Below are 22,845 nucleotides of genomic sequence, written 5' to 3' on the forward strand. Positions count from 1 at the left end.
AAATATATACATGTAAACATATATACATGTTTACTTATTATTACAAGCATGTGCACGCAACATCGTCAGAGAAAAGTTCACATTTATAGAAAGGAAGATATAGCAAGAAAGATAGTATCAGTCGGCTGTGTCGAGAGAGATATACAGGGCAGTCATGAATAATTCCCTCGTAATTTTCCGCATGGCAAAATAATTTTGAAAAGTGAAATTCTTTTAAAAATCAATGTTTTAAAACTTTGAAAACGGCTAGAATAACTTAATTATGGAATATTCTCGCTGAATAGACAAATATATTCCCTTTTTGGACATAAATGAGGAAATTAACAAGTAAGAGGTTATCAGACAGACAGGCGGACGGACATGGCTAAATCGAATCCAAATTGTCTGAAATGTACATATTTCGTCCAAACACACTTGGTAGTCCGGTCAAAATAGACATGCGTATAAGGGGGAAATAGCAAAAATTCCCACAAAGCTAAATTTTGGTGGAGAGCTAGGGTTGGCCATTAGAAGCAACGTCCTAAAAGTCCCCATCGATCCCATGTGTGCAAAACAAGTTATTCGGGGTCAAAGGTCATTTTTGGAGGCATTATTCAGTTTTTTTAATTTTTCTCAAAAACGGTAATACTTAGCAAAAGCCCGCTAAAGTAAAAGTTGTAGATTCAATAATTGTCTACAAGATTGGTCTTTATGATTCTTAAAAAACACTTACCATTTTCGAGATATCTCGATCTAAAGGTCAAATAAAAAATTAGCCGCGTAAGTACATTATGAGGCGAACCGGTTAACGTAACGACACTATGTGTTAGATACTTCCGTAAGCTTTCAAACGATATCCACTTTGCAGTAATCGGTTCAGTAGAACCGGGTCTAACCCGGTTTTTAAATTTGGCCTTTCGGGTCTAATAACCGGCGAACCGGATCTGCAACCGTTGAAAAATATACATTTCCGTAATCAGCGCAACAAACCCTACCTTCGGACAAAACTTGAAAAAAATCGGAGAGTTTTCGTTGGGGTCGTTCCCGTTGGGCTTTCGATTATACATGTGGGTTAAATAGGCTATTTTTGCATAAAATGACTCTAACATTGAATAACTCTACTAAACACACTCCGATTTTGTTGGATTTTTTTTAGAATATAGCTATAATATCGCTCTTCAAGAAAATATATATTTTTTGGGGAGACAGACCCGATTACTTCGCTTATTTTAGCCGGTTCGTCTGAATATGTGCATATTTCCCTTATAAGTGCATAAAAATCATGTGTTTTTTAGAACAGCTATATCTCAAGAATGGTTCTTTTAAGAAAAAATTATAAGGGTCAAACTTGTACATAATTTTTCTGTCTACAATATTTACTTTAGTCACTTTTTGATTAAATCAACCGTTTTCAAAAAATAAATCCGAAAACCTAAAAACCCTTAAATTTTGACCTTTGACCCCGAATAATTTTTTTTGCACACATGGGATCGATGGGGACTTTTAGGACGTTGCTTCTAATGGCAAACCCTAGCTCTCCACCAAAATTCAGCTTTGTGGGAATTTTTGCTATTTCAATGTCTATTTTGACCGGACTATGGGGTATAAAACCATTATTTCGATGAGGCCACATTTTGGTCGTAGCAATACACTTTGCTACCCATTTTTAGCATGAATGCTAAGGGTATAAAAAGACATGAATGTAAAATTTAGTGGCCATAATTGAGACCAGTATGCCTATTCTGTAACTAATTCTTAAAAACTATCGATATTGTTTAAATTTCATTTACTGTAATAACAACAAAGGACATGTTAACAAATTTTCCGTTGATAAAAGTTACTGAAATCTTGCGTTTTGCAAAGCGATTCCCTTGTATGAACATGCTAAAACAAGCAAAATAAAAACCGCAACAACACTCTGTTTTTATTTAATTTTTAACAGCTTCACAATACATTTTATTTAATTCAATCAGTCTTGTAGCATACATATGTATTATAGAATAAATATAAAATTCACACGTGGGAATGAAGTAAAATATTAAATCAAAGGTATAACAGAATTTTTTAAAATCAATGTATAATATAAAAAACAATAAAACATTTTATATATAGTCGTTATGAGTGGAAAAGTGTGTTAATAATTTTTCGAATAACTCTAATTTTCTTTCGCTCCTTTTTTCCTTCTCTTCTAAGTGTTTCAAAACCGCCATTTGAAAATTTTTCTTGTCTTCAGCCATTCCTTGTAGAACTTGCAAAGACTTCTGCTTTGGATTATTTTCTTTACCTGAAATGGTAAAAAATTATTTCATATTGATATAATTTATTTTACTAATTCTCTTTTACCTTTTTTTGGACACGAACTTTTCTTCGAACTTGATGGCAAATCTGTAATATAAATATAAAAATCGTCACCAGAAATCCCTAAAGATGTAAACCACAAAATCAGAAGTTTACACGAGAAGCAAAGAACGATATAAAATTAAAACTTTTTTTATCGAATATTAATCTCATGAAGGCGTGCATATTAGGTATTATCAATCGTGTAAGAATGAGACTATGCAATGAAACAAAATCCGCGAAAATGTTTGATTTTGGTATTCCTTTATTACAACAAAATCTAGCCCCATGATCCGAAATGCCATTTCTTGAAGCTTGAAATTTTGCAATCGATGGTATTTTTTTTAGACTTATGTATCAGATTCAATCAACAACCAATTTAGATTTTTGTGGGTTACGGTCTTTGGGCATTTCTGATGACGAAATATAATTAAGGTACATACAATGGCGAATGAGTGCATATTCACTAATTTGAACTTAATACCAATTGTACATAATATAATTGTGCAACACGTTTTTCCCTATCAGTTAAACTGTTACTGTTATGGGCCCATAAAGATTAGGGTTCTTGATGTCAAAAGTGGTCTTTTTCTCCGATTCATATCTTCTAAAACATTAACAATTTAGGTTAAAGGACAAGATGAAGCACCCACTCTTGCTCGCTACATACAGGATCAGTTTAATATCCATACTATTTGAATGAAAGCGTTTCTGTCAGCTTTTGTTTAATTGTTTTGTCTATATTTGCTAAAAGTGTGCTGTACAAATTGCCCTTTAGTTAACATACTTTACTTTAATGTGAGTACCTGGACAATGAGCACCCCAATGGAAAGTAGTATGAATGCGAAATTTTCGGACGGTAAGCACAGAGCATGATACCAAGATCCAAATGGAATGATCTAACGGCCAATTATAACACAAGTGATGTAACCAAATCGGAAAAACAAAGCAAAAGATCTGAGGATTTAGACATTTATTTTTAGTTCGGTTTATGGTACAAGTATTCTGTATCGGACTACCTAAAGAAAGTACATAAATATGTTATGTTAAAATGGAATTAAATTTGTAAAACGGAGATGACCACTTTCTAATCAAAAAATTTGTGTGTCCATAATTTTATTTTTTATGATAACATAAATTTTGGATTATTAAAGCTACCGATTGTTGCCAGTAAGTAACAACCAGTTAAAGAATCTTACTACTAATGAAGATCGGTATGCGAAACTATATTATTTTATTCTCTGCCTTTCCCGAAATCAATTTTTAATACCTCCAATTTTAAAGTAATGTAAAGCAAATATTAATCTGAATTACTTTGCAAATAATAAGTACTACAGATCTTGAATCTAGAGACCAAATACATTTTGCTTTTCTTACCGTCATCATCATCATCATCAGCTATTTCGTTCGAATTGATATTTCTGCCCGCTTTTCCATCTATATTCTCGCTATCTAGAACATATTCCGGATTTAAAGAATGTCTCTCTCCTAAAAGGTTTTCTAATTCCCTATATAGAAAATAAAATTAAAAACTGTGGGTCAATGTTTTAAAATTTACACCATGACCTGTATCCTAATGGAAAACAGTTTGTGGTGTAGGATACAATTTGATACGGAAATATTGTAAACAATTAACATTGCCAAAAAATACTTACAATTCATAGGGACATGTTAACTTGTTTCTACCCGTAAGAGAATTATTTAATTTGACCTTTTTATATCTCCTTTCCATTGTTCTGAATTTCGACTGCACTTGTTCAGGAGAAAATGTGTACCTGTAATTGAATACATAATTACTTATATCATAAATGCACAAATTTATGTATTATTTATGTACAAATGCCTACATGCGTTTATGAAGTCAATGCAGAAATGTCCACCCAATGACAGATCCAAAATAAAAAACAGATCCAGTCAAACGGTCTAAATTGGTTGAAATGGTTTTTCTGGTGGCAAGCACCTGGTAATGAGGCATTTCCTGCGTCAATTCTGATTACGACTTACATTATCTTTTACTCACTCTCCGTAATCTTTCCAAACAGGGACTTTTTTACTGAAGGTAACCTCTTCTGGATGGTCTAGCAATATAGGTTGATTTCCGTAACGTACCAACATAACTTTTAGACTTTGTCAAAATATTACAGTTGCACACTAATGCATTCTTCACCGACAATGCAACTGTATCAGAAAAAAAAATTGATACAATTTTGCTTTTGACCTGCGTCAAATATGCTCACTGTGACGTTTTGAAACACTTTACTATGTAGTAGTTAAGTATAATGGCGTTATAAAACACAATACTTAAAAATACATACTCTGATATTCCATTCATCAAACACTAATTTAAGACTAATGATAGGTGTAACGTTTTTCAAGCTGAAAGAAAAAAGCACCAAATTGAAATCAGCCTGTAAACTCTTATTATGTGTTAGTGTATGGCTAGAAGCTCTAACGACAAGATGCGATAACAGTGACACCACTGTAGATTATGGGGATACGCAAACGGGGCAGATACGGTTAAGCATCTGCTTTTTGTTCCGTCTTCACATTCTTGCACACAAGACAGCCACTACTGGTTAGGTATGAAAGAGAGAAACTCTCACTTTATCAGACGTAGATTCCATTATCATTTTCAATTTGCCTATTGGCAAAGCCACATAACCCCGTAACGATCTTCTATCTACATATCCCAGTACGATCAAGAGCACAGCATTATCCCGAAAACCTTTTCTTAATCTTCCATTCAAAAGCAAGGACACAATGGAGCACAGATCTCCGAGTGAAGCAGCAGCCACTATAGCAGCTAAGCATTTTCAAATTTATCTCACATATTCCGTATAGCGATTTTCGCTTTTAACTTACCCATTGACATTTAAAGTCTCTGCAATTGCCTCCCAGAGTTTCTTTTTATTCTTCAAATGTACGCTTTTCCCTACCTTTGGGAGCATATTTTCTAATAGGGATAACATTAATTTTGTTGGTGCTTCCAACCAAGTTTGCTTCCCTTGGCTCATGGTGTCTTCGAAATCCAATGTCCCGTATTCAATTATATCATCTGGAATAAATTGTATGGAAAATATTATAAATAGGAGATAATATACAATATGCAAAAGTGTACTTACCATCCACATTATTCATGTTGTTAACATTCATTTTTTTTCTTTTTCAGCAAGATTGCAATTTATCTCGTGAATGAATTTTTCTTTTTCAACAAGAATTGTAATTTGGTTTTTTCTTTTTATTGTGTATGTATAATAATAATAAATATTGCTTTCCAAGTGTTTGACAATTAACTCACAACTACTATTTCCCGTTCCCGTATTTCTTGGGCAAATTTGTATTTTACAACAATTTTTGAGAGTTCTCTCTTTTGCTACTTTTGCCATTCAAAAAGTACGGGAACAAAGCTATAATATCTGCAGTCTTGTTTCTTCCGTCGTTTGTTAAGCAAACTTTGACTCACAATCCATGCAGTTTACATGACGATATCGAATTCCCTTTCCAAGATAGAAGCAGAAGCATCCATGCCTCAAAAAATACATGGGTCAGCTTCGCCAAATCAATTACATGTCCATATGGGAGCAAATATATCGTGACCCATAATATCTGCCGTCTCGTTTCTTACGTCGTTTGTTAAGCAAACTTTGACACACAATCCATGCAATTTATATGAAGATATCGAATTCCGTTTTGAAGGTAGATGCAGAAGCATCCAAGTTTTAAGAAATACATGGGTCAGCTTTGTCAAATCATTCAGATTTCCATATGAGAGCAAATATATCGTGACCCATAATATCTGCAGTCTCGTTTCTTACGTCGTTTGTTAAGCAAACTCTGACGCACAATCTATGCAATTTATATGACGATGTCGAACTCCGTCTCGAAGATAGATGCAGAAGCATCCAAGTCTCATGAAATACAAAGGTCAGCGTGACCCATAATATCTGCAGTCTCGTTTCTTACCCCGTTTATTAAGCAAACTTTGACACACAATGCAATTTATATGACGATATCGAATTCCCTTTCGAAGATAGATGCAGAAGCATCCAAGTCTCATGAAATACAAGGGTCAGCTTCGTCAAATCAATCACATGTCCATATGAGAGCAAATATATCGTGACCCATAATATCTGCCGTCTCGTTTCTTACCCCGTTTGTTAAGCAAACTTTGACACACAATCCATGCAATTTATATGACGATATCGAATTCCCTTTCGAAGATAGATGCAGAAGCATCCAAGTCTCAAGAAATACAAGGGTCAACTTCGTCAAATCAATCACATGTCCATATGAGAGCATATATATCGTGACCCATAATATCTGGAGTCTCGCTTCTTACGTCATTTGTTAAGCAAACTTTGACACACAATCCATGCATTTTATATGACGATATCGAATTCCCTTTCGAAGATAGATGCAGAAGCATCCAAGTCTCATGAAATACAAGGGTCAGCTTTGTCAAATCAATCACATGTCCATATGAGAGCAAATATATCGTGACCCATAATATCTGCAGTTTCGCTTCTTACGTCGCTTGTTCAGCAAACTTTGACACGCAATCCTTGCATTTAATATGACGATATTGAATTCCGTCTCGAAGATAGATGCAGAAGCATCCATGTCTCAAGAAATACAAGGGTCAGCTTTGTCAAATCAATCACATGTCCATATGAGAGCAAATATATCGTGACCCATAATATCTGCAGTCTCGCTTCTTACGTCGTTTGTTAAGCAAACTTTGACACACAATCCGTGCAATTTATAAGACGATATAGAATTCCGTTTTGAAGGTAGATGCAGAAGCATCCAAGTTTCAAACAATACATGGGTCAGCTTTGTCAAATCATTCACATGTCCATATGAGAGCAAATATATCGTGACCCATAATATCTGCAGTCTCGTTTCATACGTCGTTTGCAAAGCAACTTTGACACACAATCCATGCAATTTATATGACAATATCGAATTCCGTTTTGAAGGTAGATGCAGAAGCATCGAAGTCTCAAGAAATGCAAGGGTCAGCCTCATATCAGAGCAAATATATCGTAACCCCATAATATCTGCAGTCTCGCTTCTTACGTCGTTTGTTAAGCAAACTTTAACACACAATCTGTGCAATTTATATGACGATATCGAATTTCCAGCATTGTCAAATCATTCACATGTACATATGAAAGCAAATATATCGTGACCCATAATATCTGCAGTCTTGTTTCTTCCGTCGTTTGTACCGCAAACTTTGACTCACAATCCATGCAATTTACATGACGATATCGAATTCCCTTTCCAAGATAGAAGCAGAAGCATCCTTGCCTCAAAAAATACATGGGTCAGCTTCGCCAAATCAATTACATGTCCATATGGGAGCAAATATATCGTGACCCATAATATCTGCCGTCTCGTTTCTTACGTCGTTTGCTAAGCAAACTTTGACACACAATCCATGCAATTTATATGAAGATATCGAATTCCGTTTTGAAGGTAGATGCAGAAGCATCCAAGTTTTAAGAAATACATGGGTCAGCTTTGTCAAATCATTCAGATTTCCATATGAGAGCAAATATATCGTGACCCATAATATCTGCAGTCTCGTTTCTTACGTCGTTTGTTAAGCAAACTCTGACGCACAATCTATGCAATTTATATGACGATGTCGAACTCCGTCTCGAAGATAGATGCAGAAGCATCCAAGTCTCATGAAATACAAAGGTCAGCGTGACCCATAATATCTGCAGTCGCGCTTCTTACGTCGTTTGTTAAGCAAACTTTGACACACAATCCATGCATTTTATATGACGATATTGAATTCCGTCTCGAAAATAGATGCAGAAGCATCCATGTCTCAAGAATTACAAGGGTCAGCTTTGTCAAATCAATCACATGTCCATATGAGAGCAAATATATCGTGACCCATAATATCTGCAGTCTCGTTTCATACGTCGTTTACTAAGCAAACTTTGACACACAATCCATGCAATTTATATGACAATATCGAACTCATTTTTGAATGTAGATGCAGAAGCATCGAAGTCTCAAGAAATACAAGGGTCAGCCTCGTCAAATCAATCACATGTCCATATGAGAGCAAATATATCGTGACCCCATAATATCTGCAGTCTCGCTTCTTACGTCGTTTGTTAAGCAAACCTTAACACACAATATATGCAATTTATATGACGATATCGAATTCCCAGCTTTGTCAAATCATTTACATGTCCATATGAAAGCAAATATATCGTGACCCATAATATCTGCAGTCTTGTTTCTTACGTCGTTTGTTAAGCAAACTTTGACACACAATCCATGCAATTTACATGACGATATCGAATTCCCTTTCCAAGATAGAAGCAGAAGCATCCATGTCTCAAAAAATACATGGGTCAGCTTCGTCAAATCAATTACATGTCCATATGGGAGCAAATATATCATGACCCATAATATCTGCAGTCTCGTTTCTTTCGTCGTTTGTTAAGCAAACTTTGACACACAATCCACGCAATTTATATGACGATATCGAATTCCGTTTTGAAGGTAGATGCAGATGCATCCAAGTTTTAAGAAATACATGGGTCAGCTTCGTCAAATCAATCACATGTCCATATGGGAGCAAATATATCGTGACCCATAATATATACAGTCTCGCTTCTTACGTCGTTTGTTAAGCAAACTTTGACACACAATCCACACAATTTATATGACGATATTGAATTACCTTTCGTAGATAGATGCAGAAGCATCCAAATCTCAAAAAATACATGGGTCAGCTTTGTCAAATCAATTACATGTCCATATGAGAGCAAATATATCGTGACCCATAATATCTGCCGTCTCGCTTCTTACGTCGTTTGTTAAGCAAATTTTGACACACAATCTATGCAACTTATATGGCGATATCGAATTCCCAGCTTTGTCAAATCAATCACATGTCCATATGAGAGCAAATATATCGTGACCCATAATATCTGCAGTCTCGCTTCTTACGTCGTTTGTTGAGCAAACTTTGACACACAATCCATGCATTTTATATGACGATATTGAATTCCGTCTCAAAGATAGATGCAGAAGCATCCATGTCTCAAGAAATACAAGGGTAAGCTTTGTTAAATCAAACACATGACCATATGAGAGCAAATATATCGTGACCCATAATATCTGCAGTCTCGCTTCTTACGTCGTTTGTTAAGCAAACTTTGACACACAATCCGTGCAATCTATAAGACGATATGGAATTCCGTTTCGAAGATAGATGCAGAAGCATCCAAGTCTCATGAAATGCAAGGGTCAACTTCGTCAAATCAATCACAAGTCCATATGAGAGCAAATATATCGTGACCCATAATATCTGCCATCTCTTTTCTTACGTCGTTTGTTAAGCAAACTCTGACGCACAATCTATGCAATTTATATGACGATATCGAACTCCGTCTCGAAGATAGATGCAGAAGCATCCAAGTCTCATGAAATACAAAGGTCAGCGTGATCCATAATATCTGCAGTCTCGCGTCTTTCGTCGTTTGTTAAGCAAACTTTGACACACAATCCATGAATTTTATATGACGATATTGAATTCCGTCTCGAAAATGGATGCAGAAGCATCCATGTCTCAAGAATTACAAGGGTCAGCTTTGTCAAATCAATCACATGTCCATATGAGAGCAAATATATCGTGACCCATAATAACTGCAGTCTCGTTTCATACGTCGTTTGCTATCAAACTTTGACACACAATCCATGCAATTTATATGACAATATCGAATTCCGTTTTGAATGCAGATGCAGAAGCATCGAAGTCTCAAGAAATACAAGGGTCAGCCTCGTCAAATCAATCACATGTCCATATGAGTGTAGCATATAACCTATTTGATGTAGTGTGGTAGATGTCAGTGAAAATTCAAATGAAGGGAATGCACGTTGCTAGACCAGCCTTATCGCTCGCCGGAGGGGGGGTTCGAATTGCTTCATTATTCTCATACCACTTTGCCACTTAACAATATAAAAACTTACGTGCATTCGCAGTTTCTTTCTTTATTAAAGGAAAAAAAAACAACAGTGAAACTCTCAGAGGGATACGGAAATGAAAATTATGCCTAACAAGGCTCTGTTAGGAAAATGTTCACAAAGGAAACGGAAACTGACATGTAAAGTTAACAGCAGAACAGAGTGTTTCATTCCAGCACTAAATGTTGTTCAGCAACAAGATATTACGTTGCTGACACCCACCCAGCCATGGTTGCAACAGGTCTGAGGAGAAATTGCATTGCAACCCCATAATAGCACAAAGCAAACCTTCTCGTACATTTAAGAGAAATCAAACAGATCTGGTTTTAATTCCACTCAGAATACATATTAGATTTATTCAATAAAAATGCGTTAATAATTGACGGCATAGCTTAATGCCAAAAAAAAATAAAAAAATATAGGCTAATATCAGAATCCACAACGAAATCCATTTAATAATGATATTCATCTAAATTATCACTTAAATAATAAATATAACTATTCGATAATTAAAGACCATTAATGATAATATTATACAATAGGAGAGGAATAAGAAATAAAAATTTTAGAATATAAACTCTCGAGCGTTATTTTTTTCTTTGTTTTAAATCGAATGCAATAAGAAATTTATATAAATAACAAACTACAAATCTCCCCAAAAGTATCAAACTCAACATCTAGATATTTCATTTTCCATAGGTGTTGTTGGGTATCAAAGCAAATGTTCGCATCTCAAATCGACGTAAACGAAAGATATAGTCATGTAAATTTTAGTATTAAATCTCCTTCAGCTTTTTATGGAAGATCAATCACATTACAAAACAGCTGTTTACATGACTACACTTTTGCTTACTCTTTATCACAACAAAATACAAAAGGGGAAAATAAATAAAGTTCATTGACTTACTCTTGGTTTTGTTTTGTGTTCTCCTCCATCGACGAAAGTATACTTTCCCGTTGGCTGAGCTGCAGCAAAAAGTAAATGATAAAATGTAATAAAAGAGACAGGTATTCTCCACTGTCACGGTACACTTAGTAATGTTGTTTCTGTGAGAGAAATTTGGAGACTTTATAATTTGGTTGCTTAACTAGGGGAAATGTTGCTAAGACAGTGAGCTAGCAACATTTCTTAACATAAGTCATGTTAATGACCATTGGTGTCAGAACATTAACAAAAATTGAACAAATAACAGTAGCCTCTAGTAAAACGGGCTGCTAATGATCATTAAGGGCAATAAAACAGTGCCATTATATGCAAATAATATTGTGTGTTTGTTAATGCACTTTACCCAACGGAATCAACAGACACTCACTTTAAGCAGAATTGTACAATTTCGTTCACAATGCACAAAGTAAAATGAACAAAAATCAAATGTAAAAAAAATAACACTCGAAAGAAAAAAAAAACGATGCAATTGGAGGCAAATCTTCACACTTAAAATTGCAGATATAAAAAAAATTACTTTTAACTTATATCAAATTAAATTAGATTGAATTTGCAGGGTAATTATAGATTTTAAGTTACTTTAGACCGATTTGGGTTCAACCATTAGAGTATAATTGACCACTTCTAATATTTCGAGGCGTTCCACCTTATTACCTTTTCACTGGCACTGATCGTATGGAATTTTCTCACTAGGTCTTGAATTTTCAGGACACATTCAGCACTGTATTTGAAGGTTAGGTGAATTCCGGCTCAACCAAAACGCCAAGGGCTGGAAATTCGAACACCGATAATGTGAAGAATCAATTTTCCCGCACAAAATTTGCTGGTTTATTCAGTTTCAGAGCGCTTCGCGTGCAGTGATATTATTTGTCTTGCGGCGGACAGACATACACTGGTTTGATGTGAAGACAGTAAGCACAGCTGAGAGAGATCGAATGTTGGATTACTGCATGACAGGCATAAACACCAATAACTAGGGCAACTTTCCTCCCTCTTCCTGCTAAACATGCGTCCCTTAGGCTCAAAAACGACCTAGTTAACAACCTATGTACAGAAATGATTTTTTATAATAGGAACGATGTGGGAAATAACCAAGATAATTACCAAATGTATGAAATTCCAAAAAAAATGAAAAAGGTAAACGAGTTAACCGGTGGAAAATGAAATTCCCCTTGCAGGTTATGGTTATGTAGTAGAATATGGCGGCAAGGTTCTTCAATCAATATATCCAACTAAATAATATCAAAGATATTGATTCTGACACTGATTCACCGGGAATAAATCAAAAATTCACTTACTGGTTGTAATGAAACGGGAAAACCCCAAAGAACTATGATATTCATGAAGATTAATCGAATTTGTTAATTATTAGTCCGCGAATGTTAATCGTTTTAACGAACGTTAAGGAGAATTGTTCAATTCAGTAAAGGAAAATAGATCTAGAATTTCTTAGCACTGTTAAATGTTGACTCTAGGGCTTTCAGCTAACAAAATGGACGATGGGTTTTCGTGTTGCTAACAAGAAGTCTTGGCATGGTGGTCTCCTGACATTTTATTTCCAATAATTGGCATAACAATAAAATGCAATAAAACGTCAACTAGCTGATACATAGTACTTTGGCCATACAAGAAAGTGAAAAACAGAGGTCGCTTGAATGATAGCAGTTACCAAACGGAAATTTGAATTTACTACCACAAGTTTAAATATACAGTTTGGCCAACGCAAGCGCCATTACATACCCCCCAACCAAAATCAGACTTCGGGGTGAAAGTTTCTAACGCCGAAGTTGATACCGCTTGCGTACCCACTAACTATTGGCGGATATCCTTTGCGTGGTATATTCCAACGCAATTACCTCGCAGATCTTCCAACTCATAAGTTGAATTTCCTAGTTTCCGTCTAATCCGAGATTTAATAAAATTCGGGGCCAGTTTTGAACTAAATCCTTGTTCAAAATTGCTCTGACAAAAATTCCTGCGGAATACTTCCTGACCAACCGTATAGGAAACCTCTTTCGACCTAAGGTTGTAGTTTCTTTCATTCCTCTCAAATTGTTTCTGTGTGAGGTTCTTCGCTCTATTCCCCATAATGGCCAAAGAATCGTTTTTGTCAAATCTTACCGTTCTATCTTCCAGCATATTTAACTGTCTTAAAAGTGGATACGTAGATCCATTCGTTATCATATGCTGTCCGAAAACGAGATAATACGGCGACGTACCTATAGCGGAATGGACAGAAGATCTGAGAGCGCAACAAATGCTACTCAGCATCTGATCCCAGTTCTTCTGGTCTGGAGTGATGTATGATTTTATTGCCGCAAGAACAGATCTGTTTACACGCTCAGAAGCGTTAGCTTGCGGAGCATGAACGGCGGTGAAGAAATGATTGATTCGGAAACGTTGAAGAAATGTTGCAAACAGATTTGACCTGAATTGAGAGCCGTTGTCTGATACTATGGACTCGGGTACTCCATCTTCTTGACAGCCTTTAAAAATGGAAATTTCGTAAAGTGGTCCAATGCTACAAAGATACCTATATTGCCAGCTTTAGACCTTGGGTATGGACCCAAGAAGTCTATATACACCTTCTGAAAAAAACGATGGGTCTCAGAAGTTTTACCCATTGGAGGCCTAAGAGGTTGATTAGGTTGCTTAGTGGCTTTACATATTTCGCAATTGTTGATATAATTTTTAACATTAACTGCCATATTAGGCCAAAAATAAAATTTTCTTAGAGCAAATAGGGTTTTGTTAATTCCCCCATGAGCCGATAAGGGGTTGTCATGGGCTCTCTTCAACAGTTCCTCCACCATTTCTTCCGGTATCCACAGCTTCCATGAAAGGTCATCCCGTACCTGCTCACCTGTGGCGTGTTCTGTGCGTCTATAAAGAAATCCATCTATTATCTTTAAATCGGGCATCTTGTCTAGTGTTTTTTCTACTTTGGCCAGGAGTTGTTTATAGTTGTCGGACTTAAACCACTGCGAATCGAGATCTACAAAAATCCCACTACAATCCTGAAAATCGGGAGAAGTACTTACTTCAGACACAGCTGAAACTGGCACCTCCAATGCTGATACATCGTCGGGGCTGGTCCTAGAGAGCGCATCCGGTACCACGTTCAGAGAACCACGCCTGTGCTGTATTGAAAACCTGTACCCTTGGAGCTTCAAAGCCCATCGAGCAAGCCGCGTACTGAGGTCTGTTTGGGACATGAGCCACTTCAAAGACGCATGGTCAGTGATTACAGTAAACTCATGTCCTTCCACATACGCTCGAAATTTTTTAATGCTTAGCATTGCTGCTAAGCATTCCTGTTCGGTCACTGAATAGTTACGTTGGGCTTGATTGAGTTTCTTTGACATAAAGGCAATAGGAAACTCTTCGCCCTCCGCATCTTTCTGGACCAATACACCTCCTATACCAGTTTTACTAGCGTCACAGTGTATGAAGAACGGCTGTGAGAAATCTGGGCTATGTAAAACTGGAGCGGTGCTCAGACAGGTCTTCAAAGCTTCAAAGGAATTTTGGGTTTCGTCATTCCAAACGAACTTACGTTTGGTTTTAGTTAAATTTGTAAGAGGCGTGGCTATCGAGGCGTAGTCCCGAATGAACTTCCGGTACCACCCTGTCATACCTAAAAACCTTCTCACCTGTTTCACTGATTGGGGCACTGGGAAATCTGTTATCGCCGAAACTTTATCTGGGTCAGTCCTTATGACACCCCCCCAACTAGATGACCCAAATACCTAACTTCAGACACACAGAAGTTGCTTTTTTCCACATTGATGGTCAATCCCGACTCTTTAATCTTGCCTGCAACAAGCCTTAGCACGTCTAGATGCCTTTCAAAAGAATCCGAAACAATCAGCAAATCGTCGAGATAGACAAACACCTCCGTCCTGAGAGCCGGTGGTATGACCTTGTCCATCAGACGTGACATAGTCTGTGGCGCATTACAAAGGCCAAACGGCATCACCGTGTAATGATACAACGGCCTCCCAGGAACGGTGAATGCAGTCTTTTCCCTCGATTGCTGATCCAACGGAATCTGCCAAAAGGCATCCTTCAGATCTAAGGCTGTTATGAATTCCGCTCTAGGCAAGCGGCTAAGAATACCATCAATGTGGGGTAGCGGATACGCGTCCCCAACTGTCACTGAATTCAACTTCCTGCTGTCTAGACAGAGTCGATTTTTCCCGGGCTTTCTATGAAGGACTACCGGAGATGACCACGGGCTATTGGACTCCTCTATTACCCCTAGCTCGAGCATCCTATCTAGTTCAGCATAGATAAGCTTTTCCACTGCCGGGGAGACAGGGAAATGCCTCTGCTTTATCGGCTTAGCTTCCCCTGTGTCAATGACATGATTTAGGATGTGAGTTTTCCCCAGCCCTTGCTTAGCAAAAGACGGGAACAAGGAAACGACTCTATCTAATTGTTGCCTCTGTATATCAGACAACTGAATTTGAGGAGCAATCTCAGCCATTAATGATAAATTGTCAGAGATAAATTCATTGTGAATTAAGCCAGGAGGTAGAAGACCAAAAAGATTCCAAAAATCTACGCCTAAGAATAGGTCCCTGTCCAGACTTGGAATGATAAAGATTGTTATATTTCTTTCTGATCCTTTAAAGCATATTTTCGTCTCAACATAACCAATAATATTCTGACTCTTACCATCAGCTGTCGTAACAAAAGAGGACAATTTCTTATACGGTTTGCCCGAGTTCAAATAATCCCTAGCGGCTCTCGCCCCTATACAACTAAGAGAAGCACCCGTGTCCAACAGACCTGTCATCCTTTCGCCGAAAAGGATGACCTCTGCATATATCATATGGATATATCAGATGGTTTATCTAAAACTGAGCATAAACAATTTCTATTAAAAGTCCTTACTTTTCGCCAAAACTCCCGGATCCGTCTAGCTGATCGAGATGGCTTTGGCACCTCATTGAAAATTCTATCCCTAGCTTCGTAATAATCTTTTAGACGTACGTGCAGAGGCTTGAATGGAAACATACTTGCAGAATTGGCTGTGTCATAGTTGGGAAGGGAAGGTTTAGTAGTGTCGCTTTTGGATTTATTATTGGGTAGTTGAGTTTCGGGTCTTTTCAAAATACTCATTCTACCATCGGTTTCCTTTTTGGTGCACCTGTCAGTGCACCCGATCGGGAGTTTTTTGAATTGCACTTCTTACATGTCGGTTTGTAAGTGTCCGGTGCCCCACAACCATAACAGAAAACCGTCCTTTCTGACAGACAGTCCTGATAACGATGTCCTGTTTGTTGGCAGTTCCAGCAACAGAGGCTTATGGACGCAACCTGTTCATTTCCTATACTAGATGACTCCAATTCATCACCGCCTAAAACTTCATCCAGCTCATATACTTTCCTCCCCACAAGATTTGACTTTGAAAGTCCACTACCGTGCTTTCGGCGAATATCCTGCAGGAAGAATTCACGTCTCCTGCATATGTCCCTGAGATCTTGTATAGATGTTATGCGTATATTCAGCAACTCGTGCTGTATCTCTGGTAACAGATTCCGTCGTAGAATTTCAACCAAGGTCTTGTTTGACACAGGCTCTCGTAACCTGTCAGTTAATTCTACAACGGAGTCATAAAAACTATCGAAACTTTCGCCCTGTTTCTGTTTCCGGTCTCTAATCATCTCCAAGATGTCTACATCCGAACGAGAATCACTGTATTGCTGTTTTAAAGCCAAACACAGTTCACTCCAGGTAACTCGGAAAACTGATCTGTGATATCGCCAAAACCAGTCAGCTGCCTTTCCTTCGAAAAGGGAGCTGGCATTGCGACATAATAAATCAAAGTCCCCCTGTAGAGTTTGGACCGTTAGTGCTTTGACTCTGTAGATAAAGTTATCCACACTCAAACCACTCGGACTGCCAAAAAATTTGATTCTCCAATTGGACATTATATGCAGGACCTTGTCAGGTCTGCTAGCCAAATCGGATAACATTGAATTATTATTTGTAGATTGACCGGAATTACTAACATTCAAATTTGAGCTACTCTGAGAGTTGTCACGAGGAATACCTAGCATGTCTCTAATCCGTTCCTCCACATTAGGTAAGGTTTGCATCGGCGGTGTATGTTGGGTATTGGAATGTGCGCTAGCAGCAGCCGAAGTACTCTGTCCATTTAGATTCATCCCACCAAATTTGGCGTCAATAGTACTCTGTACTATACGTGAAATATGGTCATCCTGGTTAGCTAACAATTGAGCCTGCTGAGCAGACACAATAGCGTTAACTATGTGTTCGATATCAGAAGGACGAAGGTTAACTGAATACTCTCCAGCATTCCCCATTGGACGTCCATTTTCCGCAGAGTTAGGCTGACCAGGTCCCTCATTCGTCGGTTGAACAGGTGGCGCTTTTGCCTGGGACCTAGTCGTCATTCCCGACGAACTAGGTGTTGAAGGTTCGCTGCACAACCTGGCATTACAGGTTGGAAAATAGGGCCTGAGTTTTTCTGACTTCGAGAGGCAAGACTTATGAAACGTATGGCCGCAATTCGTTCTAACGAACTGAGCCCTCACCGCGATCGGAGTAGCGCATAATCCACATATAGGATTCGTTCCCCCAGAAGCTACTTGAGCAGTGCCTTCGCCGCCTTGCTCCATAGACATGACTAACCAACCCAAATATGTCACTAGATATCAAACAACTAGATATTATAAAACTAAATACCAACACCCAATCAAATCTCCTTCACAATGTGGAAACCCGATCATGCAAATAAGTATGGCAAACGAAAAAAAAAATTGCAAATGCACAAATTCGTCAACTGATGACTCAAGTAATCAGCACAACCGACAAAAAATCAAAGAACAAGATTAAGGAACAAAAATCAATAAAATATGTTTGCAACTGATATAAAAATAAACCCAAACTAATCAATCAGCATGAAGAATGAGATTCCGTTAAAAACAATTCCAAATCAACATACAATTTGTTTTCCTTAACCCTATGAAGAATACCGGCGCAAATATCTCAATCGGAATTCCCCAAAAAGGATATAAATAAATTTCCAATGGGATATAATCACTTCAAACCAATCCCTCAGTATTCATCAAAAAGTATGCATCTGAACAAAACCCATTCACAAGGATACATTCAATGAGTAATCAAATCAAGGCAAAAATCAGAGCAAAACACATTCAACAAGGACTACTATAATCCCGATTCACAATCTAACCACCAATATGCTTTAACTGTCATTAAAGACCCCAAAACTCAAATAAATAAATCCAAAATATGAGAATAAAAAAAATGAGCAATGAATATTTATATAAGATCAAGATAACTAAAACTAAAATAATTGTTTGAAAAAATGAATAAGATAGCAAGATTCCAAACAGGAAATCAGCTGAAGACAAAAGTTTATCTCTTGAGTATAACTCCGTAAAAAGTAATATAAACCTCAGTTCCTTAAAGAAAAACGGATTACCAAAATTCTTCTAAATTCTTTTAGTTATCTGTTTGATTACTCTCCAGTAAGGAAGGTTTGCTATAATATAAAACAACATTTCGCAGGAAGTCAACTGAATAAGATAGAATAGAAGAGAAAAGAATCTAAACTTTGGCATAGAAACTCATTCCCATGAATCCAAAAGAATAGCAACCTTATGATCATATCGATTCAAAATATTCGAGGTCAAATCTAGAATGTATAAATCCCAGAATCAGCTTTCCATCAAATCTATAAAACCGATAAAACCAATAACTAGAAACAGAGAAAGTATTAGGATCTGGTGGTCATTAAAGGATAACGCCTGACCATAAATGAATTCCACCCAGTTACATATACTTTGATATGAAGAAATTAAAGGAAAATTTTTTTAAAAATAGAAAAGAAAGAAAGAAATATTTCCTCGTTTATTTTTTTATTAAAGCCGAACAAACTTGACAACAAGTCAGGTGGTGAAAAACAATTAAATCTTGTTCGGGCCTACACGATGGGCGCCATTTTATATCTGTAGCATATAACCTATTTGATGTAGTGTGGTAGATGTCAGTGAAAATTCAAATGAAGGGAATGCACGTTGCTAGACCAGCCTTATCGCTCGCCGGAGGGGGGGTTCGAATTGCTTCATTATTCTCATACCACTTTGCCACTTAACAATATAAAAACTTACGTGCATTCGCAGTTTCTTTCTTTATTAAAGGGAAAAAAAACAACAGTGAAACTCTCAGAGGGATACGGAAATGAAAATTATGCCTAACAAGGCTCTGTTAGGAAAATGTTCACAAAGGAAACGGAAACTGACATGTAAAGTTAACAGCAGAACAGAGTGTTTCATTCCAGCACTAAATGTTGTTCAGCAACAAGATATTACGTTGCTGACACCCACCCAGCCATGGTTGCAACAGGTCTGAGGAGAAATTGCATTGCAACCCCATAATAGCACAAAGCAAACCTTCTCTTACATTTAAGAGAAATCAAACAGATCTGGTTTTAATTCCACTCAGAATACATATTAGATTTATTCAATAAAAATGCGTTAATAATTGACGGCATAGCTTAATGCCAAAAAAAAAATAAAAAAATATAGGCTAATATCAGAATCCACAACGAAATCCATTTAATAATGATATTCATCTAAATTATCACTTAAATAATAAATATAACTATTCGATAATTAAAGACCATTAATGATAATATTATACAATAGGAGAGGAATAAGAAATAAAAATTTTAGAATATAAACTCTCGAGCGTTATTTTTTTCTTTGTTTTAAATCGAATGCAATAAGAAATTTATATAAATAACAAACTACAAATCTCCCCAAAAGTATCAAACTCAACATCTAGATATTTCATTTTCCATAGGTGTTGTTGGGTATCAAAGCAAATGTTCGCATCTCAAATCGACGTAAACGAAAGATATAGTCATGTAAATTTTAGTATTAAATCTCCTTCAGCTTTTTATGGAAGATCAATCACATTACAAAACAGCTGTTTACATGACTACACTTTTGCTTACTCTTTATCACAACAAAATACAAAAGGGGAAAATAAATAAAGTTCATTGACTTACTCTTGGTTTTGTTTTGTGTTCTCCTCCATCGACGAAAGTATACTTTCCCGTTGGCTGAGCTGCAGCAAAAAGTAAATGATAAAATGTAATAAAAGAGACAGGTATTCTCCACTGTCACGGTACACTTAGTAATGTTGTTTCTGTGAGAGAAATTTGGAGACTTTATAATTTGGTTGCTTAACTAGGGGAAATGTTGCTAAGACAGTGAGCTAGCAACATTTCTTAACATAAGTCATGTTAATGACCATTGGTGTCAGAACATTAACAAAAATTGAACAAATAACAGTAGCCTCTAGTAAAACGGGCTGCTAATGATCATTAAGGGCAATAAAACAGTGCCATTATATGCAAATAATATTGTGTGTTTGTTAATGCACTTTACCCAACGGAATCAACAGACACTCACTTTAAGCAGAATTGTACAATTTCGTTCACAATGCACAAAGTAAAATGAACAAAAATCAAATGTAAAAAAAATAACACTCGAAAGAAAAAAAAACGATGCAATTGGAGGCAAATCTTCACACTTAAAATTGCAGATATAAAAAAAATTACTTTTAACTTATATCAAATTAAATTAGATTGAATTTGCAGGGTAATTATAGATTTTAAGTTACTTTAGACCGATTTGGGTTCAACCATTAGAGTATAATTGACCACTTCTAATATTTCGAGGCGTTCCACCTTATTACCTTTTCACTGGCACTGATCGTATGGAATTTTCTCACTAGGTCTTGAATTTTCAGGACACATTCAGCACTGTATTTGAAGGTTAGGTGAATTCCGGCTCAACCAAAACGCCAAGGGCTGGAAATTCGAACACCGATAATGTGAAGAATCAATTTTCCCGCACAAAATTTGCTGGTTTATTCACTTTCAGAGCGCTTCGTGTGCAGTGATATTATTTGTCTTGCGGCGGACAGACATACACTGGTTTGATGTGAAGACAGTAAGCACAGCTGAGAGAGATCGAATGTTGGATTACTGCATGACAGGCATAAACACCAATAACTAGGGCAACTTTCCTCCCTCTTCCTGCTAAACATGCGTCCCTTAGGCTCAAAAACGACCTAGTTAACAACCTATGTACAGAAATGATTTTTTATAATAGGAACGATGTGGGAAATAACCAAGATAATTACCAAATGTATGAAATTCCAAAAAAAATGAAAAAGGTAAACGAGTTAACCGGTGGAAAATGAAATTCCCCTTGCAGGTTATGGTTATGTAGTAGAATATGGCGGCAAGGTTCTTCAATCAATATATCCAACTAAATAATATCAAAGATATTGATTCTGACACTGATTCACCGGGAATAAATCAAAAATTCACTTACTGGTTGTAATGAAACGGGAAAACCCCAAAGAACTATGATATTCATGAAGATTAATCGAATTTGTTAATTATTAGTCCGCGAATGTTAATCGTTTTAACGAACGTTAAGGAGAATTGTTCAATTCAGTAAAGGAAAATAGATCTAGAATTTCTTAGCACTGTTAAATGTTGACTCTAGGGCTTTCAGCTAACAAAATGGACGATAGGTTTTCGTGTTGCTAACAAGAAGTCTTGGCATGGTGGTCTCCTGACATTTTATTTCCAATAATTGGCATAACAATAAAATGCAATAAAACGTCAACTAGCTGATACATAGTACTTTGGCCATACAAGAAAGTGAAAAACAGAGGTCGCTTGAATGATAGCAGTTACCAAACGGAAATTTGAATTTACTACCACAAGTTTAAATATACAGTTTGGCCAACGCAAGCGCCATTACATGAGAGCAAATATATCGTGACCCCATAATATCTGCAGTCTCGTTTCTTACGTCGTTAGGTAAGCAAACTTTGACGCACAATCTATGCAATTTATATGACGATATCGAATTCCGTCTCGAAGATAGATGCAGAAGCATCCAAGGCTCAAAAAATACATGGGTCAGCTTTGTCAAATCAATCACATGTCCATATGGGAGCAAATATATCGTGACCCATAATATATACAGTCTCGCTTCTTACGTCGTATGTTAAGCAAACTTTGACACACAATCCATGCAATTTATATGACGATATTGAATAACCTTTCGTAGATAGATGCAGAAGCATCCAAGTCTCAAAAAATACATGGGTCAGCTTTGTCAAATCAATTACATGTCCATATGAGAACAAATATATTGTGACCCATAATATCTGCCGTCTCGCTTCTTACGTCGTTTGTTAAGCAAACTTTGACACACAATCTATGCAACTTATATGGCGATATCGAATTCCCAGCTTTGTCAAATCAATCACATGTCCATATGATAGCAAATATATCGTGACCCATAATATCTGCAGTCTCGCTTCTTACGTCGTTTGTTAAGCAAACTTTGACACACAATCCATGCATTTTATATGACGATATTGAATTCCGTCTCGAAGATTGATGCTGAAGCATCCATGTCTCAAGAAATACAAGGGTAAGCTTTGTCAAATCAAACACATGTCCATATGAGAGCAAATATATCGTGACCCATAATATC

The 22,845-nt window shown here is 36.7% G+C and overlaps 1 protein-coding gene across 1 annotated transcript; it reads right to left on the reverse strand.

The window, feature by feature from the left end:
- Window positions 1-1,592: 1,592 nt before the first annotated feature.
- Window positions 1,593-5,454, reverse strand: LOC141396335 (uncharacterized). Its single transcript, XM_073971708.1, has 5 exons — window positions 5,439-5,454; window positions 5,179-5,371; window positions 3,972-4,091; window positions 3,694-3,824; window positions 1,593-1,657 (listed from the first exon to the last, which is right to left on the reverse strand). Exons 1-5 carry the CDS (start codon window positions 5,452-5,454, stop codon window positions 1,593-1,595), a joined length of 525 nt encoding a protein of 174 aa, XP_073827809.1.
- Window positions 5,455-22,845: the final 17,391 nt, after the last annotated feature.

This window comes from Musca autumnalis, unplaced genomic scaffold, assembly GCF_047663935.1.
Source record: "Musca autumnalis isolate F117 unplaced genomic scaffold, ASM4766393v1 scaffold_252, whole genome shotgun sequence".
Taxonomy (NCBI): Eukaryota; Metazoa; Arthropoda; class Insecta; order Diptera; family Muscidae; genus Musca; species Musca autumnalis.